At 43.4% G+C, this 26458-nt stretch overlaps 2 protein-coding genes across 3 annotated transcripts; one reads left to right on the top strand and one right to left on the bottom strand.

Moving 5' to 3' along the window:
• Window positions 1-7347: 7347 nt before the first annotated feature.
• Window positions 7348-9320, top strand: LOC104581996 (F-box protein At5g49610). Its single transcript, XM_010231230.3, has one exon. The coding sequence runs from the start codon at window positions 7519-7521 to the stop codon at window positions 8686-8688; it is 1170 nt and encodes a 389-aa protein (XP_010229532.1). The 5' UTR covers window positions 7348-7518; the 3' UTR covers window positions 8689-9320.
• LOC100833439 (iron-sulfur protein NUBPL) lies at window positions 8833-13455 on the bottom strand. 2 transcript variants are annotated; one of them, XM_010234162.3, is made up of 8 exons: window positions 13078-13455; window positions 12837-12960; window positions 12274-12396; window positions 11343-11440; window positions 10865-10991; window positions 10697-10782; window positions 10248-10373; window positions 8833-9455 (listed from the first exon to the last, which is right to left on the bottom strand). In XM_010234162.3, exons 1-8 carry the CDS (start codon window positions 13099-13101, stop codon window positions 9285-9287), a joined length of 879 nt encoding a protein of 292 aa, XP_010232464.1. In that variant the 5' UTR covers window positions 13102-13455; the 3' UTR covers window positions 8833-9284. The 2 variants fall into 2 exon arrangements, with proteins under 2 accessions (XP_010232464.1, XP_024318975.1); XM_024463207.1 differs by lacking the exons at window positions 12837-12960; window positions 13078-13455 and adding an exon at window positions 12550-12568.
• Between the last annotated feature and the right edge of the window lie 13003 nt (window positions 13456-26458).

Raw genomic sequence — 26458 nt, forward strand, 5'->3', positions numbered from 1 at the left:
CTTTTATAGTCAAGGGGATACCACAGGTGCCACGGTGCATGGTTTACAAGTGGCAAGCAGGGAGCTCGGGCAGCTCCTCCTCGGTGCGCTGGCATACATGCAAGAATACTAGCTCTGTCACTAGGGGTCTAAAGGTCTAAAAACTACTCTTGAGCAGTCACTGTTTGCTTGACTTGACGGGGAATTCTCTTTCTGTCGGTTCATTAAATGCGTCGTGCGCCTCACTCCTTGTCCTGACGAATCCTGCGCACAGGGTGCCTGCCGCACGCCCACGTGGCGTCACTGTTCTGCTTGCTCGGTCCCACTCTCGCAATGGAAACCTGCGCCCGGGAACGCCCCTCCCGGCAAGTAGCTTCCCGGGAGGCGCCCAGGCGGGAATTCTCCCCCGAAGCCCTCTAGCCCTGCCGGGCTGGGTAGTTTGCCGGACAGCTTGTACACTGCCGCCCGGGATGTGATCCTCCCGGGGAGCAAGCGAGGCGACCCACGCCTTGTGCAGCGGTGGTACCCCGGATGCCACTGGTGCGACAAGGAATCAAAGATGTCTTTAAGAGTTTTCTCTCTATTGACAAAGAGTCGTGCTAGCACGTCTCACCTCTATCTACCATGGATGTGGCTATGTGCACAGAACAGATGGAGTTGTCTGACCAGAAGGGTCCACGGAACAGAGAAGATCATGTGTGTTGCCACTTGAGGCCTCACTTGTAAGAGCTAAGATTGAGTACTTAATTGTTGTACTTTCAAATGTTTGGCCTGTGAGATAAGTAAATTGTGAATTCCTGGTCTCCTTTTCTGAGTTCCTATCCGCTTTCTCTACTCTTCATCTCCTAATCACCAAATCCTTCGTGCGATTCTGCCCCTCTCAAGGATCCCCGGTCATCACAAATGGTATCGGAGCTTGCTCTAGTTTCGCTCGCGCTCTAGACATCCGGATTGAACCTGTAACATCCATGGCAAAAGGTGGTGCATGCACCGACAGGGCGACACAAAATCCTCACCCAAGTTGGGCCGGATTCAGTTTGAGCAATGAGGGCGCCATCCAAGCCGTCGGCTGGCTCCTCCTCAATCACATGGAGGCGCCATAGAAATCGTTGGAGGGAGTTCTGGTGAAGTTTGATTCCATGGCGATGTCAAAAATTTGCGCTAACAAATGGATGATTGCGGTGCAAATCTAGATGGTGTCATGCGACAACAATTAGTCGAAATCATCAGGCCCATCTGCAAGAGTCCAGGGACTAGTTCGAAGCGTGGCGCTACCACCAGGGCTTTCTCATGCGACTCAAGGTGCTCTGACCAACCATGGACCACTGCCGCTCACAATGCCATTCGACCTGCCACCACCACTACGCAACGCCTTCTCATGGAACAAGCGTGACAGAGGTCCAGACAAGGCGGCTAGGGGTGGTGGAGGGCGTGCAAACGCCGATGGTCCAAGGCGGGCGACCAGCGCTGCTGCAAGGTGGACATGCAATGATGTTCGAGGTCATCCAAACGGTTTCTCCATGGACATGAAGATCGAAGAAATACGAAGCGTTTCTTTGAACGATAGAAGGTGAGTTTTTTTTTCATACGACCTTTTTGGTCAGGTTCCATTATCCAGGATAATGGAACGGACATTGTTTACCCACCCACGTAGCTTTTACACGCACTTGTCAGCGACAAGAACACACACCAGGTCTTCGAAGTAAAAGGAAAAACGACAAGTCATGACAGTTAGTTTTTCATATAACAGCAGCATCCTGCGCACACAATTCAGAACCAACTTTCCCGTCGTCAGCCTCCAGAAGCTTAGTTTCCTGAACATCATTTCGTCATCTCAGCTCTCCTGAACAGGCGCATCAACATCTTTCATCAGGATTTCTCCCTTGGATTCTTGCCAGGTCCAGTCTTGCTTGAGCCGGGTGGTGCTTTAGTGCTTCTCGTTGCAGGATATCAGCCCCTATGCACAGACGAGTATCGTCATCACCACCTTGGAGACCTGGCCAGTATTTCAAAAACGAACAAGCCAGACAAATAGTCTCAACCGGAGATCGAATCAATTTCTTTTCGAAACAAGCTCTGTCACGTAACTTCCATATGGCCCAACAGATTGCAGCCAGGCCAATAACCTGACAATTCCTCCCTATATTGGTATAAGTGGCATGCCACCAAAAATAGTGAGTAAAACAGGATGGCCTAGAGTTCAGTCCTAGAGCCATCCCCACCACACTCCATGTATGTCTTGCTGCAGCACATTGAAAAAAAAAGATGATTAATGGTTTCTTTGTGGTACAGAATCTACAAGTGGTGTCCCCTTCCCATTTTCTTTTTTCCATGTTGTCCATAGTGGCTATAGCATCATACCAAACTAGATGATCCCTCGCGCGTTGAGCGAAAACTCAGAACAATTTTTTTTTACCAAGAATGAAGTTAGAACAACGGGAAAATGAGCATAAGACATAAATCATGATAAATATCATAAATTTGGTATAATAATATGTGATTGGAAAAAGCCAATCCAGGTAGAAAATGCATCGTCTGTACATGAGGTAAAAGACCGCCTCATTGTACAGTGAGTAAACAGAACATACATGAAGAAGATTAAAATATATATGATTTCAAAATACTCGTAAGAAAACCGTTGAAATTCAGTAATGCACAAAGCCTAGATCTTGTAAAGATAAATGTTCCATATATTAGAACAACAAAGACTACATATGTCATACGTGTAGAGCAGAAAACCATCAATTACATACAACCTCAACAAACGTCCAAGATACACAGAGTTTGACATACAAACACTTTCTCAATCTACACAGTACTCCATTTGAATATTTGGCATAAACTTATTAGGTGCCGAGGAGAGAACAAAGCATGACAGAACATGTAATAAAGGACTAACAAAAGGGGATCCAAAATTCTAAAGGGTTAATTAGATCTATGCCACTCTTTATTCCACCGGTTGGAGATATGTCATTACAAAAACTTGACTTGGAAAAATGCCACTCTAACTTTCTTATACCTCTATCAATGCCATTCTGTCCACTTAAGACCAACAAGTGTTCATAAAATACATGTATTTCAGCGTGTACAGCAGTATTTACCATAATACCCCTATTTACAACGTTCAACAGTGCGTTTGAGTCTTCCAGGCGCCATAAAGGTTAAAAAAAAATTCAAATTTGGCCCAAAATTCAATCTTCTAAGAAAAATCTATAAAAAATACAGAAAATAAAAAACAGTAATATGAGTCCACCGTTGGAGACGGGATATGAGGAACGCGTGGGGAATAAGAGGAATAGAACTGTTTGACTTGGGATGGGAAAAAACTGTTCGTATAGAGCTATGTCTATACGTATTTAGACAGTATACGTGCTGGTATTGGACAAAATGGCATATCTCCAACCGGTGAAAATTATAATGGCATAGATCCAATTAACCCAATTCTAAAACGGGGGCAAAAGAAGATTCTGCTTCTGCACCTCAAAATTCGTCACTCCACATGCTTCTCTCTTCTCGTTGAATGAGAATCTGCTCAATCGTACAGTATGTATGAGATGACAAAAAAATGTTAACACCACAATGCAAATAGCATCACTGGCCAAAAGGAAGGACTTCATCCTAATGTATAAATTAAAAATAAATTCAAGCTTGAGCCAGATAGAACTGTAGAAGCACCAAATGGAGGTTAACTGGAACCAATTAAAGGAGTTGATGATATATATTGTGGCTGTTCGATCAACACGCAGTTTAGATGAGTGACTCCGTGCACACAGGTGAGAGGATACTGAAGGGGCGCGTAGAGATAAACAAAAACTTTTCCTACGCGAACTCCCAAGATCTAGCCGAGGTAGAAGGCCACGAGGATTACCACTAGACGCGCAGTTGCGGATTATCGATGCGGCGCCTTGATGCAGTGCAGTCCCTCGATCCGATCCAGCCGATCCAATCCCGCGATCGTCGAAGTGCTGAACGTACAGCACCTCTGCCGGTATCCACACGTGCGAGGAGGAGCTCCGGCGGCGGACTGCTAGGTCCGGTGCAACGGTTGAACTGAATCGGGCTAGGGTTCTCAACGCATGAGAGTGGAAAAACCGTGCCTCTTAGGCATCCCACGCCCCTGCTTATATATCGAGTGGAAGTGGGCTCCAAGCCTTGTGGCCCATCCACCCTGCGAGTCCAACTCGCATTGTCAGCCCAATTCCAGTTCGGGTCCAATCCGACCAAATACTTGCTCCCGCTCTTAAGTGTGTGACCCCGCAGGCTCATGGCGACTTGGACACGATTGGAGTCCGACTCACAATCGATCAATCGGTAGCGGCTCCTAGCAGAACGTGCCGACTCCCAAGTACCATCAAGTCATGACGACGTACCTTCCAATGTGACATACGTCTTAGTCCCTTTTGCCTCACGATATACCTTGTCGAACTATAGGTGATTAATCGTCATCCCTTTAATAGTTCAACTCTCTTCTCGATCCGTGATATACGATTCATCCGACTAACTCTTAGTCGATCGACCCGGTTAACAGTTAACCAAGTCGCGCATGGCCATGCTTCCCGAATCATATCACTCGAGAGGGCCCAGAGAATATCTCTCCAGTCGGAGGGGCAAAATCCCATCTTGGTTATCCACATCACACAGCTTGATTCTCAGTCAACCCGAACTCTGCCTTTATAACTGCCCTGTTACGGAACAACGTTTGACAGAACCTAAGTTGGTGATCCACAACTCGGATTGTGCGACAACCTCAGGTCTAAGGATTACATTGATTGAGACATGCAAATGACGACTTACTCGTTGCATCTCAATATGGGTCAGTCCGACTCGCTAAACTCTTTAGCCGAGTCCGTGTAAGCTGGAATGACATCACCATGCCCATGACAAGTGGAACCGAGTCATCAGCCAACTTTCACATTAGTCTAGGTTATGTGTCCAGCACAACCTCAATGACTAAGGACAATTTAGTATGAACAACATGAATACATAGTTCCACAATCAAATCACATATTCAATGATACATATCAGATGTTCAAATAAGGACAACTTAATAATATTTATGAATACATTGGGAATTACATCATACATGATTGCCTCTAGGGCATATTCCCAACAGATACTGTATAACACCCCGCAAAGCCATAACCTGATGAGATACATACAGTGAGAGGCAGAACAACTCAATTCAATTAAGGAAATACATGGGTGGAGAAAATTGTGTGAGACTACAAAGCAGATAACAATAAACTCCAATTAAGGTGTTGCATCAAAATTCTGGTGCAAAAATCCTTTGAAGCAACTCAACCCCAGATGTATTAGCTCGAATCAGTTAGTAATTATACAACAAATATGCATATGACATACCGTCAGGACAGATTTCGCTGATATGGATGAAATCAATTCGCACAGAAATCCGAGATAATTCTGCTTGCTGCTGCGTTCGAGCTTCAGAAATACAGATCAATTTTAGAAAGTGGCCTACAAATCCCTGAAGAAAATAAACCTAACATGGGAAAATCCCAAACCTTGGAGTGGCTCCTGGAATCCGGCAGTTGTCGGCAGACGCAGGGGTGAGGAAGAACCACGTGGAAGAAGGGACTAAATAGAGCGGTCACATTAAGACCGACCCAAAGTCCCCACGTATTCAGGTGTGGTGGCTGCCGTTTCGGCCATAAATGAGAGGGGAATGAAGGCTGCCGTTACTTAGCGAGGGCAGAGGTGGAGCGACGGTGGAACAAAGCACAGAATTGGGGGCGGTGGGACACTCATGGTTGGCTGGACGACGCAAGACGGGCTGCACTTGGTGGGCCATCCCAACAATAGCAGGCTGGACGCGACGGGCCAACGAATCAGAAGGTCATGGTCCGGGCGGGCGCGCACATCAGACACGGGCGCGGAAGGAACCATGGCAATGGTCAGCAGCAGCGATACCTGGCGGGGACAACACAGCAAGGGGCAGTGCATGGCGGCGGCCTGGGCGCTCGGGGGCGCGCCATGACTATGGTCGGCAGCGATGAAGCTCGGCGGGGACGGTGCAGCAAGGGCAGCGCATGACGGCGGCCGGGGCGCGTGCGTGGTGACAACGGCCAGGGGCGGGGACGGCATCAGCAACGGCGGAACAAATCTCTCGGCTTGTGGCTTCGTGGCTGGCAGCTTGTCTGTGGCTTGCGTTGTTTTAGCGATGTCCGTGGCTGGCTGTGCTGGACGCGAGTACGCGAGGCCTGTTCGCGGGCTGGCTGCTCTGGACGCAAGATGGGCCGCACGCGGTGGGTTGGACGTGATGGGCTAAATCGAAATTAGAATGGATATTAGATTAGTTTTTTTTTAGCAAAAAAGGGAATTCGATGGAAATTAGAAATTAAAAATTAGGTGAAATGTGGATTTGGATAGGCTGCATGTGCAGCCTGCTAAATTTACTGCACTTAGTGGGTTTCAACTTTATAGAGTTATAGATAACTAGAGCCAAACTTTGATTTTCAGTGGGATTTTTGCCTTCCATAAATGCTGGATAGAAGACGAGTTGTGTAAGGAAAAAAACTTGATCTGGTGTTTTAGTAGGTGATTATATGTAAAAGTGAGTTTAATAGTCTGGTTTCCCACCTTTCATCCATGCCATGATGCCATCCATTAGGGATTGAACGGCGGACGAACAGAATTTGCACTGAATAGCTATTTTCAATAGATACATTCCTGTGGCGTTCGTGAGGCTCATGGATAGAAGGAATGGTTTCCACAATATTCATTTTCCTTTAAAGAAAAGGAAATGGTATATAATCTTAGTTGTTCAAGCTTGTCTTTTACTCCGTATAAAATCTAACTTATCTGAGGGCATTTCCAGGTAATCCCTCGAATCCTCCCCATTTGTCCAAATATGTGCATATGGGAGAATACGTAACGCAGTGGTAACCCCCATTTGTCCAAAAGTGGTCCACACCCCCATTTCTTCCTCAACTTTGAGAAGAGTATGAGGAGTCCCCATTTGTACAAAACTCACCTAAATCTTGTCCACTTGTATTTTTGGTCCACATGTCAAAAACTCATAAAAAAATAAATGTGGGTTTCATTTGTCTAAAGACCCCTCAAATGGACAAATGGGGGGGACAAAATGGAGTCTCACCCTTAGAGATGGCCTAAGACCCTTGTTATGGATCGGAGGGATTATTTGATTTGATGAGATCAGACTAAGCATCCATGTAATATATCCCAGTCCGTAGTCCTTGGTCCTTGCGAACGCGCAGCGTGTGTGTGCTGGCATGCTGCTATACAAAGGCAGGATGTGTTTCCGCGGTGGGCGAACTGACGGACAGAATCAGTATCCTGGCCGTATGCACGTATTCAATTCAAACAATGCGAAGATTTGGAAATTCGGTATTCAATATCTATTCAGAATCGTGGTTAGATCCCAATATATATATTCGACCCTGACTAGAAAATCGAAAAAGGGTCTTGATAGCATAGCTTGGCCGTCGGTTCCTACTCCGTCCGAGCCCCTTGGCGAGCACCGCGGCCGACCGAAGCCCAGCCAGGCCCCTACATATCTACATGACGACGAGCAACCAGAGGATGATGGACAACGCGTCCATACTGCCGGACGAGACGCTGCTGGAGGTCCTCCTGCGCCTGCCCGTGAAAGCAATCCTCCGCTTCCGCGCCGTGTGCCGCAGCTGGGCCGCGCTGCTCTCCTCGGACTCCTTCTGCGACCTCCACATGGCCAAAAACGCCGACAGGGAGCCGCCAGCGCTTCCCGAGCTGCTCTACTTAACGCCGTGTCGAAGCTCCATCGCCACAGAGCTGCGCTGCAGCAGCGACGGCCGCCTGCTGCTCACCGTCAAAGACGTCATCCGCCAGTTCGCGAGCATGACGCCCGTGCCGTGCCGCGGCCTCACCTTGCTGCACCACGATGCCCGGCATCAGGACGACTACTACCTCTGCAACGCGGCCACACGAGCGGTCGCCAAGCTGCCGCCTTGCCACGACCAGCCCCAAGTTTGCTCGGCCGGCCTCGGGTTCGACGCCGCCACGAGGCAGCACAAGGTGGTCAGGCTGTTTGCCGTCCAGTGGGCGGAAGACGTCCGCGACGCCATCAAGTGCGAGGTGTTCACCGTGCCTGGGTCCGGTGACCGCTGGAGGCCCGCTGCCGGAGGCCTGCGCCTGCCCTCGGCGTTCTGCGAGTTGGGCTGTGCCGCTATCGACACGGCGTTATCGTTCAGCCTCATGCCGGTGTTCGCGGACGGGTTCCTACACTGGATCATCCTCCCCATATGCAAGTTCATGGACGCAGCCGTGCTGTCCTTCTCTCTCGCGGATGAGACCTTCAGTTTGGTCGCGTCACCGTCACCCTTCGTTGGATCGCACCTGGTGGAGCTTGATGGCAGGTTGTGTGCCGTCCAGGAACTTCCGTATCGTCGCTTGACGGAGATCTGGAGCGAGAAGGAGTACGGATCTGGTGACTGGTCACTGGAGCATCGGATTGATCTGGCGCAGCGTGGTGGAAAAGATTTGATCGAGGCAGAGGAGCATGTCAGAGTTCTTGGCGGTTGCAGACCTGGAAAGAAACTCGTCTTTGTCACGTCCAAAGGCAAGGTGATTGCCTGTGATCCGACGTCTGGAACTCTAGAAACTATCCTTCAACTGCAAGGAAATCGTCATCCAGATAGTAGAAATGTCACAGATGTTTGTTTGTTACAAGAGAGCCTTGCTCCGGTGCATTAAGCGCGATAAAGAAAAAGACTTGGTTTGTTCTGAGTTAACTTGACTTGAGTTCTATATATATGGAGCATCTACATACGTAAATCCACATAGCTTGCAGGAATAGAATGTATACATGCGTATGTAACAAAGTTGCGACACTTGATATAGGACGGAGGGAGAACTATTTTTCGGTTGTAGATAATAGTGCATTTTCTATAAACTTGGTCACACTTTAAAAAGATTTGACACCCCAACCACACTCCAACCAGAAATCATGCTCATGCTTCCACTTGAAGAAACATCTTGGACGAAGACAAACCATTCCTTTCAAAATTTCCTCGGACATGTTCTCTCTCTTCTTAGCTTTCCGAATGACTGCATCTTTATCATGTTTGCATTCATCTAAGAAATGCTTTGATATAGAAACAAGGGGTAGGGAACACATGTCAAAAGACGAATATCCTGAAGGGTTTGTTTCAGAATATGCCCAGACGAATTGATGAGCTCTCATTTTTGCACATGAAAGTCTTATGAGAACGGCTATTCAGAATAAACACGAAATGGTTGGACAGAGATATGAAAAGATAGAAAGATGTTACACATGGGCAGACGCATTCTCAGAGCGAGATTTCTGGGCCCATCAGTCGTTCCTCGGCTAACTCCTTGAGCCTCTGAGTGACCTTCTCGGCAACATGCAGGTAGGCTTGCGCCGATGCAGATTTCGGTGAAGATATTACAATTGGTTTGCCTTCGTCCGAACCTGTTCTGATGTCGATTTCAAGAGGTATCTATTGAGCAGTTCAGGAAAGGAAATGTTAAGAAGGGCCAACTGTAGATACATCAACAACAAATAGCAGAGCAAGATAATGGATAAAATCAGTAATCATGGAATGACAGAAAAAAAGGAACATAAAATTTAAGTACAGTACCTGACTACACTGTTGTTACACTATAAAATATTAACTGCACCATCAGTACAAAGACATAGATATTTTGCATATCTCAATCTGCTCAGCCACTACATAGTTGCAGATTGCGATATGGTGTGCCGTTACTGGGCACAACCATATGGTACACTGATACACTGTTCCGACACAGAGCATGCAAACAATCCAAACACACTGATAGCCAGTACTCCCTCCGATCCATATTAATTGTCGAAATATTACATGTAACTAGACGCTTTTTAGGCATAGATACGTCCATATTTGGGCAAATTTGAGAGAATTAATATGATCGGAGGGAGTAGCAGTGACTAAAGAAGGATAGTCCAAGCTATGCTGGGATCACAGCAACTTACAGTACATACTCCGTATATTGCAATTACTCACGCTGAAACTTTGCAGCACAAAACTAAGATGTATAAAAAGCATGGCAGATGCCTCTAAAGTTCATCAAAAGTTAGAAGTTAGGTTGTTCATTCCACGCTCAACAAATGTTCTCTATACAAAACGATAATTATTTAGTCATAAAATAACAATAAAGTACTACAAAAAAATCGACGCAATGAAACTAGATGGAAGACAGTTGCCATTCAAAGTTCATGCCAATTATAGTAAATTCTGACAAATTTCACTCACCTCACCAAGAAATTTCATATCCATGTCCTCTGCTGTTCTCTGAGCTCCGCCTTCCCCAAAAATGTAAGACTCCTCACCACACTTTGGGCACTTGAAGCAACTCATGTTCTCTACTAACCCTAGAATCTGTCAAAATAGCAAACTGAGTAGTGCTGGGAAGAGTTGGAAACTCCATGAAATATTGGAGAATGGCATGGGCTACACATTTAAGTTTTTATTTTAGTCATAAAACGGAATACACCTACAGTGATTGGGTTCACATGAATAGACACAAGACTTGTAAAAAAATGACAACTGATGTAGGTTGGAAAGAAACCTCAACAAAAATGAACAGCGTAACACGAAACATAATTATATCTGACTTAGTATTTGAAATCTGATAGGCTCAAGCAGGTCAAAACTAAGACAGAAATACAGAAATCGTAAAAGAGAAGTTAAATAGACAATACAGGAACTTGAACTTTACGGAACATGTTTGCTCCTCTTCTAGCATCAATTAGAGCAATGTCTTGAGGAGTTGAAACAATTAAAGCACCTGCAGAAACCACATGTAAACAAATACTCAAAAAAAGATGTTCACGTTAACATTAAACTTCATAGAGGAGACTTATAAATACCAGATAATCGAAGCCTTTGGGACATTGATAGTTGAGCATCACCAGTGCCAGGGGGCATATCAACAACAAGAATATCAAGATTCCCCCAGGCTACTCCCCTTGTCATCTTCTCAAGAGCACTCATTACCTGGTACCACAAAAGATGGTGTTAGGAAAATAAACTTTTGTAAACAACAATCCCATGGATCAATGCATTTCGGAGATAGCACATAAACTCATTCCATGCTAATAGCCTATTAGTACGTATTTAAATAAATCAATGTAAAATTTTCTAGTGATAATAAGAAAAAACTTCAAATTAGGCACAAAAAATAGAAGATTTGCATCCAGTTCCCAATGGCATACTTCTGCATTAATATGCATGTTTCCAGTTGTTCATTTCTACAGATATTTTCATATTTATCAAGGATGGCAACAGGACAGGATATTTTCTATGGGCATTCGAAAGAAGTGAACGGAAGCACGTGCAAAAACAAACCATAGGACCTCTCCAAACAATTGGTGCATCTTTGTCTACAAGAAACCCAATTGACATACACCGCACCCCATGGTTCTCAGCTGGAATCATCTTCATGTCTATAGATAGAGAGGAAATACAGTCAACCAAGGGAGAAGTGGGAAAACATAAGCAGAGTAGCAGGTAAAACAATTAGCAATGTAATAAAGCACTCTGTTGATGTAAGATGTTAGTATCTTATTAGTGGAAGGGTGGGGATAAAAGAAGGCCGCCAAGTATGACATGTGATTCACTAATTGGTCTCTGAAGATAGTACAGATTGACACATCCAAATATCTCCATTCAACTCAACTCAACTCATATACTGTTGCTTAAACTGTGATAAACACAAAAACTTTGTTGAGACTGCCTCAAATACAGTTTATCAGATGATTTTTGTTGAAGGGTTTCCTTTCTGGTAATTTGGTCAAAGGGTTTAGGCAAAATTTCAACTGACCTGGAAATACTGAATGCCAATAGTTGATGCTCAGATACTTAAATTAAATCACCTACACAAACGAAAGAAACCATAACAATCCACATGCAAACTGAAGCACCAATCATTCCAAAAAAAAAATGTTTGCACAAGTTAGTGTTATTTGCCTGACGACAACGAAAACTGAATTTCAATAAACAATTACATGGTTCCTAGTACTTTCCGCGTTTTAACAGACATAGGATAGTCACATTGATTCTAATGGCAATGGATAAAGCTCTGGCTTGTATTTGTACTACAGTGAATGAGTGAAGTTGTTTTCAAACCAATAATTTTTTCAAGTCTAATTCTAAATCACAATTATGCATGAAAAGTAGGACAAACACTCACTAATCGTTAGTATTATTCAACTGTTTAAGGTAAAAAAAACAGAAACGTATTTTATTGCGAGATTTCAGATACAGCTGATAGGGATACCTTCACTTACTTCAGGCTTTGCATGCAAATGCATCATTGTGGGAATGGATGGTCCATATATGTCAGCATCTAACAAACCCACCTTAAGCTGAAACTCCTTCGCAAGTGCTACAGCAATGTTAACTGCAAGAAACAAGTACCAGGGATAAGGATAATTTTATGGAACAAGCTGCATGCCTAAGCATAACAAGTTATTAAGTTGTTTAATACGATCCCGCAAAAGTTTGATTCACAATAGTTTGCATGGAACTGAACAAGTAAAAATAAATTATTCACCTATATCATTGGCTTCTGGCTGCCCCAATCCCTCTCCAAAAGAATCCTTAACGGAGCATCTTAATGTCTAACAGTCTAGGGGAAGTCCAGCGCCAATTCTACTTCAAGATAATTAATGGGCATATTAAGTTCTAGCATCATTCGTACTTCCATCTGAATTTCTATATTACTTTTCCCCTTTTGAAACTACAAAGTCTAGAATCCCAATACATATTCAGATCTTCAATTTCTATATTCTTTGCAGCTCCTACACTAGTAAATTTGAAAAGAAGAGACCGAAATACAACCTGCAGTGGTGGACTTGCCGACGCCGCCTTTCCCCGAGGCGACCGCAATGATGTCATTTACACCACTGATTGAGAGACCGGCCTTGGTGGCGGCGCTGTAGCATCTCTGACCGCCAAGCAAACCCTAGAGAAAAACAGGACAAATGAAATGCACGTTTGGAGAAAAAGGAGGTCCATTCGGGCGAATGGGGAACGAAATTGAAACCAGGTTGCAACTATAGTAGAAGAGCTCTGGTCTCACCGACTGAGAGGCGATCCGGAGCATCGGGAAGAAACAGGCAACGCCTCTTGTTCTTCTTCCTTCTCTGTCAGCGCGACTGGCAATGGCGGAGGACCCGGTAGGGCAAGGTAGGGCGGCCGCCCTACCTTGATTTTTGCCTCAGTTACGAATTGGGGAAGATTATGAAACCGGGATCTAAAGGGCGGAATCTGTTCGTGGGGTGATGGGAGGAGAAACGGTCGGGAGCGAGAGAATCGAAGGGGAGATTAACCTGCGGTGGAGGCGCTCGAGCTAGCAGGAAGACGAGCTACGGGGCGCGGGCTCTCGGCAGCGTGATGAGTGGCGGCGCTCGCGCGAGGAGGAAGAAGATCCGCGGAGCGAGGGGGCTGGGTCGCTCCTATACGTGGCTATCGGGCCAGGCTTTTTTGAAAAGCCCGGAAGCCCGGCGGGCTTGGACCGTTTGTGCCCAGTCTGAGCCACAACCCCAGGCCCGTCGGGCCGGCACGGCACGGCCCGATTAACTTTTTTTTTTTAATAATCTAAATGCTGCACTCATCACGTGGGAGTAAAAATATGGGGGCTAGCAGGTTCAAACCCGATACCTCCCCCTCATCCCCTGCAGGCGCTGAGTAAGGGCTGGCTAACGAGCATGCTCGGTTCATTAAGATCATTATCGTTAAAGATTTGAGACAATTGTTCGGCTCGGTTCGTTAAGAGCTCGCGAACGCTCATTAAAAACTCGTTAAGATAATAGATGGCATGTTGATCTAAATTTTTGGGCATTACCTATTTGTTTGGGATAAATTTTGGTGGCAAACAAAATATATCGAAACTTAAACAACGCTATAAAGATTGGAAATAACACAACAAAATAGAAATAACAACACAATTCCAACAGCAAAATAAGTTTCAGTAGCCACTCACAAGTGATGTACGAGACGAGCTCGCTCGTTCAGATCGTTAAGCTTAACGATCTGAAAAGAAAGTCATGTTTGGTTCTTTAGTTAATGAATCGAATTAGCGAGCGTTCAATAACATTATCGAACTTTGATCTTTTTGTCTAGGCCCGTCGCTTACCACGTTCACACTTGTGCTAGAATACACACCAGCCCACCTTTTGACCAAATTTCTCGTTGGCACGGACAAAAAAAAGGCTATTGGGCTGCCTGGGCTGGTGGTCGGTGCCCAAGGGCTTTCCCGAGGCCCGCGGGGCCTTAACGGGCCTGGGCCGGCTCGACCGGGCTCGGCGCCGCTCCAGTGCCTGGAGGTTGCGTTTTCGGGCTTGCCCGGCGGGCTTCACCGGGTCGCGCCCGGGCTAGGCCCGTTTATCCCAAGCCGGGCCGGAGTCGCGCCGTGCCGGCCTAATAGCCACCTATAGTCGCTTGGCATGGAGATACGGAGATGGGGAGGGCTGGGCAAACTACCCAAGGAGCAAATGAGAGTAACATGATTACTCGTAAATGTTTAAGATGAAGGAAGGACAAGCTTGTGTTGGATGACGTAACCATTCAATCAAGTTACTGGCTATTCGGATTAATTTTAAGACAAATTATTAAATCGTTGCTAGATGTACATTTGTTTGGTCCTTTAGATTTTGCATTTGCGTCTTTATATAAAATAAATCTGCAAAATTTCAACTAATTTAACTCTGAATCATTAGAGGCAGCGATGGCAATGACTTGCCAAGCTATGCATTTGGACGGGGTCTGAGAAAGACGTCGTAGCAGGCAGTGACGACGGGTCAATTTTCCCCAACATCGGCGGGCAGTCTTCAACGTCCGTGTGAGGTGGTGTGTGTGGCGTTCCAACGTGACTTTGCGCAATCGATGACAATATAGCCTGCAAAGACGGGTTCTCCGGAAGACGCAACTTCTGCACTCTTAGTTATTTTGACTATCTACTGTTGATGTCCATGTATAATTGCTCATTGATGTCTTAACTGTCATACCTTTACTCGTATTTCTTGCTTAAAAAAATTTGATAGAGAAATCATCTTACTTAATGACAATGGATATGGTAATCATGCCCACGTGATGTATTATTGTTTTATGAGTTCTGATTTTGAGAGACTCACAAACTATGTTTCAGATTGTGTAGCTATTTCTCATAAGATAGCATATCTCTCGAAGTATGGAGAAAGGGCGTTGTTTATTAGCAAAAATTCTACTTGATATTTTTAAGTCAGTATGTATGAAGATATCTTTGGAATCAAAATATAACTATAGTTTTACTCTTATAAAGATTTGAGTTGTTAATCTCTACTCACCCCACCGAAGAACTGTTTTTACAAATCATAATAATTGTCGTATATTTTCTGTATAGATATTTGTATTGTGATCTTTCGATTATGGTTGATTTGACATATAATATGATGAAAATTAATAATTAAAATAAATATCACTATGTGATATATCATAAGATGTAACAATAAAAAAATGCCTCCTAAAAAGTCTGAAAACAAATTTATTGAAACATATTTTGCAAACTCAGAAAAATATTAAATGTGATATCTATACTAACTCATTGTGTTAGGATAACAATTCGCCCTGCCTCAAAATTTGTCTGTCCTCCACCAATGGGGACTGGGATAGTGTGGTGGTGATATGGCGGGTGGAGACGGAAGTAGACTAGCGACGGGCGGCGAGGTTGAGGTCAGACAAGAAGTCCAGAGGGAGTGACACGAGAAAGGGGTCCGGGGAGAAAGTAGACAGCGGCGGCGGCCGCCGCGGCGTGAAGGCCCGGTAATTAAATGGGTTTTTCGGTATGGATTCTGATGCGGGAGGAATGGTGTGGGCTCAAAACGAGTTGGGTTGGATTGGTAACAGTACAAACGAGGTTTGGACCTAGAACGATGCAACTGGGCTCAACGTTTCACCCCGCGTTGATTCGCTCCGCCGGCACTGGCTCCTCGTCGTCGTCGAGCATCGTCTTCCACCCGACCCGCCCGCTGTCAGTGTCCCTAAGGCCCCAGTCTCTCCTCCCCTCACCAGAGTCCACCACAACATCCCCTCCGTCCATCTCAATCGATGAGTAATATCAGGTCTGGTTTTGTTTGTTCCTTCGTTCTTCGTTCTTGTTCTTGATAATGATGAAGGATACCTCAGAGGAGCTCAGTTCCTAGATATGTATGTTTCGGGAATAACAATTTGAAAAAAAAAATTGTTGAGACGAAGTGCTAATAAGTGAGGTTTACTTTTCGTCCCATGTACACCGATAATTTCGATAAATAGTTCACATAAATTAAATTAACCACACAAAATCCCCTGGGAAGTAGATTTACCGGAAAAGAACCGCACCATTCGGCCCACAAGATTAAGTGAACACTATATCACAAACAGGATGAAAATCACATTCCGGATTTTGAAAATTTATAAAAGAGAACTTTGGATCTACATATGAGCGTCTGTTACGTATCTGCAAGATTTCGATACGAAATCTTGTTGATTTTGAGCTACACAAAAAATAACAAAATCACATATTTCGAATGCACTATTATAGATCCCCAGATTTGGGATTTTTACACAGGCCACTCATCAATGTATCTTTCGACGAAAATGTACATATATGTTGTACACATCTATACTTACACTGGAAAAAAATCATATTTTTTTGAAACTTCAAAATATGTTTTTTCATGATGTTTGAACTATAGTGCTCCCTAGAGCTCTTTTCTTTTGAAGAAAACTTAAGATATAAACAGAATAAAGTAGAACCCACGGTGTCAGCGGGAGAGCTAACTTCTTACTCCAGTTGTATTGCGAAATCATATAAACTAACATACTACTTCCTCTGTTTCTAATTAAATAGGTGTATATTTAGATTGTAGTAAGTCAAACTTAGAGAAGTTCAACTTTTTTTTTATAAAAATATATCAATATTGTACCATACCAAATAAATACAATATGAACACTTCTTTCTTGTTGGAAACCATGAAATTAATTTGGTGTTGTAATCTTAGTATCTTTTTAAAGTTGGTCAGACTTAGTTTGACTTAGGAAAAGTTAAATATACAACTATTTAGAAATGGAGTGAGTATATCTGTTTTAGTTTGCTAGCCCTGTCTCAAAAATTACAATAACCAAATAGCATCTAGCTAAGTGCTATGCCAAGTATTAGTGCAAGATGCACTAATGTCTCTCTCCTTCATGCATTGGTTAGTTCCATACTTCCATATTGAAAACCAAATTACACAAAAAAAGTGTAAATGTATAATTAGTTATTTCCTACGCAAATGGGCTTAGAGCACTTGCAATGCAAAACATCTTAAATAGTATCATAAAGACTAAATAAACATTGATATCATTTCGATGCGGTATATTATAGAGCATTGGAACTGCCCTTACAAACTTTTTTATTTGGATTTTATATATGTATCTAATAAACCAAAAATGAAAGAGTATCTTCACACGAAAAATTTAAAATTTAATCAGAAATCATGTTTGAAATTTTGCTTGGATTTTCTAGCTACCACGAGTTATAACAAATCCTAGCATCAGTAGGGGAAAATAGGATCCCATACTCAAAAGCTTGTTCCCATGCTTGAAAATTCAAAATAGGTCATATGTGACAAAAGGGGCATACCACATACAATTTTTATCGGCTACATTGAGTCAAATCCCATTCAAAGCTTCATACTCCAAGAAAACCCATGCGTCAAAGATGATAGATTACATACAAGTACTATAAAACTTGATGTTAAAAAAAATCAATGATAATAATGTATTTCAGTGGAGATCTTCTCTTTGAGATCTCGCCATGAGGAAATAATGGTACAAACAAACTGTAAGTTGAACATGGTTTAGTTTTCTGGCATACTGAACTTTAGTTGTTAGAAAAATGTGTCTAGGTACTTCATACGATTTTTACCGGCTACATTGAGTCAAAGAAAATTCGAAGCTTCAAACTCCAAAAGCGCTCATCCGTCAAAGATGATATATTGCATACAACCACTACAAAAGTGATGTAAAAAAATCAGTGAAAATAAATATATTTAGGTGGAGACCTAATCTTGAAGATCTCGTGTGCCACGAGAAAATAATGGTACAAAAAACTTTCAAGTTGAACGTTCGGTTTAAAAGCAATGGCGTACTGAACTTCCATTGTTGGAAAAATGTGTATGGGTGCCATATGCCAACTCTTACCGGCTACATTGAGTCAAAACACAATCAAAACTTTAATCTCCAAAAGCGCCCGTTCATCAAAGATGATATATTGCATAACACCACTAGAAAAAAAATGGCGTAAAAAATTAAGTGAAAATAAATTCTTAATTGGAGACCTAATCTTGAGATCTTGCCATGAGAATTGATGGTACCAGCAAATTATAAGTTGAATGTTTGGTTTGAAAGCTATGACGTACGGGACTTCTACATACCAAATCCTTTGAATTTTATCGTCTACGTTGAGTCAAGTCCCATTCGAAGCTTCAAACTCCAAAAGCGCCCATCGTCAAAGATTGTATGTTGTAGACAACCATTAGAAAAAAAAACATTTTAGTGAAAATAAATATATTTAAGTGGAAAGCTAATCTCAAAGATCTCGTCACAAGAAAATAACGGTACCAACAAACTGTAAGTTGAACGTTCAGTTTAAAACTTATGGCGCGCGTACTGAACTTATGTTGTTAGAAAAAAGTATTTGGGTAACACATACCAATTTTTAGTGGCTACATTGAGTCAAAGCACATTCGAAGCTTCAAACTACAGATCCGCCCATTCGTCAAAGATGATAGATTGCACTCAACCACTAGGAAAATTTTGTAAAACAATTAGTGAAAATAAATACATTAGTGGAGACCCAATCTTGAAGATCTCATCACGAGAAATTACCGGTACCGACAAACTGTAAGTTGAACGTTCGGCTTAAAAGGTATGGCCTACTATTTTTTACCGGCTACATTGAGTTAAAGCACGTTCAGAACTTGAAACTCTAAAAATGTCCATTTGTCAAAGATGGTACTATTGCCGTTTCTAAATACTTGTCGTGGTTTTAGTGCAAATAAGTATATTGCATACAACCACTAGAAAAGATGATGTAAAAGTATATGTTTTATTTTTGCGGAAATGTAAAAGTATATGTATATAGATAAGTAGGATTCTAATATCCAAGATCTCGCCACGAGAAAATAACTGAACGTTTGTTTTAAGGGGTTTAATGATGAACTTTCGGTGTTAGAAAAGAAAAATGTGTGTGGAACTGCGGATACAATGACCTGACCGGGGAACAATGATGTTGCCTGGAAAACCAGAAGGAGAAAAACTAACGTTTCCAAGCGTCTCTCAAACCTCCGAAAACCAGCATCCTGCCGCCGATACTGGCTCCTGCGAACATCACGTGGCAGTTGGCACACAGCGCACACTGAGAGACGAGGAACGTTGGAACATTGACCTTTCTACAAGGTGCTCTCCAACATTTCCTTTTTTAGGAAAGCACAGGACAGAGATCAATGCATGTTTGACTGGGTCAACCTTGAAGTAAAACCATCACTTTTTTTGAGCAGTTGTACAATACAATCATAAGACATCAATAATCTGTTTGGGGAACGACTACACCTCAGTCGACCGAGAACAAGCGTTTCTCAGTCGACGAGTATTACGTCCCGTACGGACGCGTACGCGTGCGTCTCCGGCCGGGACTGCAATTAATCGATCAGCCCTACCCTGAGCATGCATTAGTCCATGTAAGCCTGTACAACGACGGAAAAAAAGTCCAACACTAATATTAAAGCAAGCTCCACCACGCATACAGGTCGGGCCGGTTCTCCACGACGCACACACATGTACCCAACACTTAATTTCAGGTACAATTTTAAAAATTGCACCTAAAACTTAACGTGAAACTTAATTTTAGCTGCAATTTTAAAAATTGCATATAAAGTATGTGCAATTTTCAATTTTAAAAATTGCACGTGAAACTTATTTTCAGGTGCATTTTTTAGAAATTTATATGCAATTTTTTAGGCTGAAAAAATCCATGGCACATTTCTAAAAAGAAAAAACTGAGTTGTCCCTTGACATGCTACTAAAACGGGCCTCTCATTAATGGCAACAGGTTTCAGATCACCGTACAATGGGCTTTGGACTCAAGTCATTCTTATATGATTGCAAGACCAATACATAGCACACGAAAAACATCTACAATTTTCACCTGTCTAGTATCAAATAGTAAAAAAAATTGCAGTTGAAAAAATTATAGTTGCACTCATTTCGCACCTGAAATTTTCTAAAAAATTCTCATGCAATTAACCGTAAGTACTCGCTCTAAACACTAGAGTTTGCATATGGAAAAAGAATACAAAATAGAAGGCACTATAAAAACAAAAAGAAAGTCAAAGGGAAACAAAAATAAAACAAAGGAAGCAAAAAAAAATGGAAACAAAAAAACAATTTTTTTAATTAGTTTGTATATAAAAACTAGAAAAATCAAGAGATAAAAAAAAGTATAAATAAAAAACGTAAAAAATAAAAAAGAAGAAGAAGAAACATAAACAAAAGAAAAAAAAAGTAAAATTAATAGACAGCTGGTAGGATTCGAACTTGCAACCTCTGCATCCTAGGCTAGCTTGCGTGCACGTGGTAGCCACCGGACCAATTCTTCCATATTTAACTTCTGTAGCTGTTATCCTAGACAGATAGGTCTATTTCTGTTTAAATGCCCGCACGAATGTCAACGTCCGATCCGCCGGTTCAGAACATCGACTGAGATCCGATCTGTTTAACCCACAAAGGGGCCTTTTAAATCTGCGATAGGGCATCTGAAGCTTGCATGCATGCTTCTTTCCTTTGGTGTGTAAGCGCGCAGCAAGGGTGCCCGGCAGTCAGTGAGAGGCACACGGAAATGCATGTCCAGGGCCTCCAGGCGCGTAGCCAGCGTGAATACCGGCAAAACGGAAAAGCTAGGTCGTCGATAAATTAATCGACAAAGCGTATTGAGATTAAGAGATGCCCCAGACGATGAATGCCTAACAATTCAGCTCGTGGGTCATGTGTGCGCGTACTAGCTACTATGTTTAGCAAAAAAGGCGCATTTATATATATGGTAGACTAATTAAGTGATCGTTGTGACACATGTACTAGTTTTACTGTTTACATTTAGACACGGCAAATTATAAGGCATCTACTTTGATTAGCAAAGTAAACAAAGGAGTACTACGACTATCAAGAAATTTCTTCGAACATACGATAGCTAGTAGAGAGAAGTTGCGAGCCTGCTGCAAAGTCGGCAATTAACGCACAACATGTATATATCAGCTTACTTGCTAGTACTGATCGAGTGGCGAGTGCAGAAAATGTCAAACAAACTTACTGAAAAGTGAAAAACCCATCATGAAACAACAGAAGATCCTGACCATAATAAAGTGTATAAAGCCGTTGGGACATGAGTGACGTTAACACACACGACTTGGACCCGATCTCATCTCGGGTCACGTCATCTCGATCGAGCTGGGCCGGCCGTCCCATGCATGCATAATATCGATCGATCACTGCTGTAACCAAGACCGAACGTCGCTAATTTCCCACGAGCACAAGACACGTGTAGGGGTCAGGATGTGCATGCATGGTTAGTACTCTGCCGTGTTATCTATATTCTCCCCTACTAGGCTACTACTACATGCTTAATTAGCATCGGCGCATGCCATCACACGATCAAGAAGCTAGAGCCGCTGCTAGATATAGGCTGGGTTGTTTTCGGTTTTTAGAACTGACTTCTCGTAAAAGCTGTCCTCGCGTAACTTTCGACAGAAGCCGCATCTCAAATTTAGCTAGACATCCAAACTAGTTTAGGCCAACCTAGTTTGATAGTATAATTAAATTTAGGAGTTTAGGCCAACCTAGTTTGATAGTGTAATCAAATTTAGATGGCGGTTTTTTTAGAAAGCTGGGGGAGAACAGCTTCTCGAAAAAACAGGTTCAGAAAGCTAAAAAGAACTGGCCCATAGCTGCAGATCACACGCTGATCAATCAGAAAATCCTAATAAAATAGCTCCTGCGATTAACATCGTGATGGCTTTCCTCAGGTTCGTGTGCAGCTTGGTCGTGGCAATTCGTGTGCAGAGGTTTCTCCTATAGAATCCCTAGCATAAGCACCCACCCGTATAAACATGCTAAAAAGACCGAGGAAAAAACTAAACTACTTCATTTCACAATATAGCTTACATATGGTTTTTCCTTTCGGGAACCCCCGAAGAGTTCACACAAAGATAAAAAAATTACCTTACTATCTTCCCGGTCTTATGTTACAAATACCTTGATTACACAGCATACAAGATCACAAATGCATGGGATCCTATGATTTATAGTGTGCGGACGAAGAATAGCCAAGGAAGCAGACAATAAGGCTGCTGTGTGTCGTAGACACTATCATTCAAGCACAAGACTACTCCCAAGATGAAGGAAGCCAGGTTCGTATGCAAACAAAGAGAAGTGGCAGCCAAAAGACCCCTTATCACCATGCATGCATGCATCCAAAGGCTATAAAAGAAGCCTAGGACCTATAAAAGAGGTGCATCATGGACATGGAGAAAGGTGAGGTAAATAATGCATGGGAGCACTATTTGAGCCAGCCATGGTACCTATATAAGGAGGCTCTTTGCAGCATTGGAGGACACACAACCATCGAGCACAACACAAACCTTCAGAGCAGCAAATAGTTTAGGGCAGCTAGCCAGAAAACTATCTGCTCTCTAGTAGTAGTACCACTTCCCACTGTAATAAAGCATGTGTAATCAAGGCATTTGTAACATAAGACTGGGAAGGTAGTAAGGTAATTTCTTTATCTTTGTGTGTACCCTTCGGGGGTTCCCGAAAGGGAAAACCGTATGTAAGCTATATTGTGAAATGAAGTAGTTTAGTTTTTCCCACGGTCTTTTTAGCATGTTTATACGGGTGGGTGCTTATGCTAGGGATCCTATAGGAGAAACCTCTGCGTGTAGTTCTCTGTTAAGCCGTGTGTATGGCGTTGAAATGAGAACCTTGTAACCGTAGAGAAGTGTTCCCTTCGGGTGGAACTGTCTGGAAAGACGATAAGAAATCACCCATATAAACCTGACAAAAGACGCTTAGGGAAATAAACTTAGCTACTCCGGAAGCAATATAGTAATAAATACGGTGAGTACTGAGTAGGATTATTACATTCACTGCGAAACCCGTCGGTAGTTCCGTTGGCCTCACCAGCCTTAAAAGATCCTACAAAAAAGATAATCATAATATTAAAATATTTAATTTACCATATAATCTAATATTAGCCGAAATAATTTGAATATTAACGTATCTAACATTTATCAATATTGCATATTTGTGGTATCATAACAAATATATATATATATATATATATATATATATATCCAGCTTAATTAGTAATTACACTAGTACAAAACAGGCTATCAGTGTCGTGCAAAATTGGCTATCAGCGGCGTGCGGGGAGCACGCCACTGACTTCTAGCCACTGATAGCTCAGCTATCAGTGGCGTGTCCCTATCAGTGGCGGTTCAAGCAAACCGACACTGATCGGCCCCAGGGCCCGACAGAGATAGGTTCTGACGAGCCGTGCGACAGGCCCAGATATTCTATCAGTGGCGGTTGCAGTTTGGTATCAATGGTGGTCGGCGTCCGACACTGATAGGTTCCCGGCGAGCCACGCGACAGACCCAGATAGTCTATCAGTGGCAGTTTCTATTGGATATCAGTGGCGGTTGTGGCCCGACACTGATAGGTTTACGGCACTGAAAAAATTGTTTAATTTGTTTAATTCCCAGGTTAATATACCACAATTATACACAGAAATATACACAGTTCAATTCCAGAGCATATATATATCAGAACAGCATCCATACGCATAATAAAAACCTTCATGTAGCACTACATTGTTAAGTTATAGAGACAACAAATGCAAATCATCATATTACATGAATGGATTACAAAGTTTAAGCTCCTATGACCGAGCAACTGGTCCTGCGTAGAAATCGCCAGCGTCATCAATCACCTCCCTGTTGATTATCTTGGCCATGTTCCTTTGGATGTTGTAGACAAGCCAACCTGAATCGTGTATATCCCGCATCACATCATTCCATTTCTTGTGCAGCTCCTTCAATGACGTCCTCCATGTGGGCTTGAAGTCGGTGATCCAATTCTCGATGTGGTGGGCGCAGTAGTAGCCGCAGTACACGGTGCCTTGAGGCTGTTGCAGGCAGGGGAACCTATAATTGTGTTGGAGGCTATGTTTGCCATAGGTAGGAAACCTGTCCTTCTTTGCTGAATCCCAAGCTGAGTCGATCAGATTTCGGATGAGTCCCCAATGGCGCTGTGGTTCATCTTTTCCTTTTCGGAATGAATCGAAGTATGTAACCGTGCCCCATAGTACACAAATGATTATTACGACCCAATGTTCCCTGTTTTGAAAAGAAACAAATAGTTATAAGTAAGGATAACAATGTAGTGGATCAACAAATAGATATATGTTATTAAATAAACTTACTCCAAATGGTAGGTTAAAAGGATGAAGTCGCGGTCTCGGTATTTGAGCATTGCTTGCTGAAGGTACAATTGCGACATATCTCTTGAAACATCTTTATGCTCTCCAGGACCGATCATTTCGTAGGAAAATGGTAATGGGTCTAGCATGACCACATCGTTCTTCTTTATCCGCATGGCCTCCCTTATGTAGTACACACACCACAGCCTTAGCAAGCTGTCGTCAAGCTTCTGGCGGTTGAAAAGGTGAAACATATCCACGAAATCCAGTGCGAAGGTGAAGGAACCTTTCTGCATGCCCCTCTCTACTGGGTTAAAGAAGCCATAGTCCTCTGGCACTAGAACGTTTAGTTGCTGGGCATGTTGTGCAGAACCCCTCGATTGGCTCATATAAAACTCGTGAAGTTGTTGCATCTCTCGGGGCAAGCCACGAAGGTTATTGGGCCCTAACATCGATCGTCCAGGGTAGTAAATGAGATATTTGTCCCCCATTCTACTCACGAGATAGGACCCATTATCCAATCTGGACCCATATTGAGGCAAGCGGTCCAAGCTTGAAATATCTGGCCTTGTTTCCCAATTCTCATCGACTTCTGGCACATGAAATGGATCCTTGCCCTTCTCCTCGGTGTCCTTTCTGCAGCCCTTTCCCCTACTCCCTCTCTTTGTGTTGCCTCGCCTGCTTTTGAAGACTTTCATCTCCTCATCTTTGTAGACCTGGGGGATCTTGCGGCAAAACGCTTACTCTACGGCCCCCAACAGTGATTCCATCTGAGGTGGAGAGAGGCTTGGTTGCCTAGTGGGTAGGCATGCTCTCTCATATGGCGGCGACACTTGGGTGTTTTTTGCGCCATCGACGTCAGCAGGGCACGAGTTTAATTAGGAGTCTTGGGAATCCGAGGGGTCAACAGGGAACGGCATGCCTGGGGAGTAGCCAAGAGGAGATGAAGAAGGAGCTCGCTTGTTTGAAAGAGATGGAGGCACACCTTTTCTCGCTGATGGAGATGGAGTAGGAGAAGGCATGCTCCGTGTCGCTACCAACCTCCTAGGCCATGCAATGAAGTTGCTCTTGCATGCGCCTAGAGTATCCACGTCTTCCTCTGGAGGATAAGGGACTATGTACTGAACATGTTGTTCGACGACGGAGTTTACCTGCACCTTCACGTGGTCATCAGGCATGACTATTCCATGCAAAAGCGCCGGTGTTTGTCTGGGCATCAAGGTGCCGTGTGCGGCCACCTCAATCGTGTCATCCTTGTCCACAAGAATCCGGCAAGGGATGCCATCCTGCGCGTAACAATGTAACATTGTGTGAAAGACTATTGAGAAATGAAAGGAGTGAAGTAGGTAAGGCAAAGATGCTTACCGTGATGTTGTCGCTTGGACCCGGATTAGGTATTGGAACATCGGTAGTGGCAGACCCGGAAGCAACGCTACTGCTCCTAGGCGGACGTTGCAGACCCCGACTGCGCGTGGGGAGACCTTGAAGCAATAGTCCCTGAATGCCTTGCGCACCGGACTTTTGCAGCACCACATTAACATCGATGCCACTTTCGTGTAAGCTATTGAGTAGCACAGAGAGAGCTTTCGCTGCGCCAACTGCTCCGGCCTCCTCCGCCCTTTCGAGTATATCATCGTTGTCACAACACTTCCTTTTTCGGCACTTGGAATCATCCTTGCCGAAAAATTTCTTCCATGGTGCACCTTCTCCCTCCCCAAGTGTACGGCCTGTATGCTCGGGCCTGTTTAAGCCATAGGTCAGAGTCGACTCCCACCTCTTGCTATGGACCAAGTCGTTGGAGCCTTCTGACATCTCCTTCTCCTTCCTCTGCTTGTGATCAATAGCTCGGTCCTGTAATAGTAATTAAGACAAAGGTAAAGTGACACTATAACATCAGCACTTGTAATCATTGCCTTACCCAAACTTCTTGGAG

This window comes from Brachypodium distachyon, chromosome 1 (assembly GCF_000005505.3).
Source record: "Brachypodium distachyon strain Bd21 chromosome 1, Brachypodium_distachyon_v3.0, whole genome shotgun sequence".
Classification (NCBI taxonomy): domain Eukaryota; kingdom Viridiplantae; phylum Streptophyta; class Magnoliopsida; order Poales; family Poaceae; genus Brachypodium; species Brachypodium distachyon.

Coding starts and splice junctions, on each gene's coding strand:
- LOC104581996 (XM_010231230.3), top strand. CDS start 7,519: ATGACGACGAGCAACCAGAGGATGATGGACAACGCGTCCATACTGCCG.
- LOC100833439 (XM_010234162.3), bottom strand. CDS start 13,101: ATGCTCCGGATCGCCTCTCAGTCG. Junction 12,961..13,077: donor TCCGGATCGCCTCTCAGTCG/GTGAGACCAGAG, acceptor GTTTTTCTCTAG/GGTTTGCTTGGCGGTCAGAG. Junction 12,397..12,836: donor CGGCAAGTCCACCACTGCAG/GTTGTATTTCGG, acceptor TGTTTCTTGCAG/TTAACATTGCTGTAGCACTT.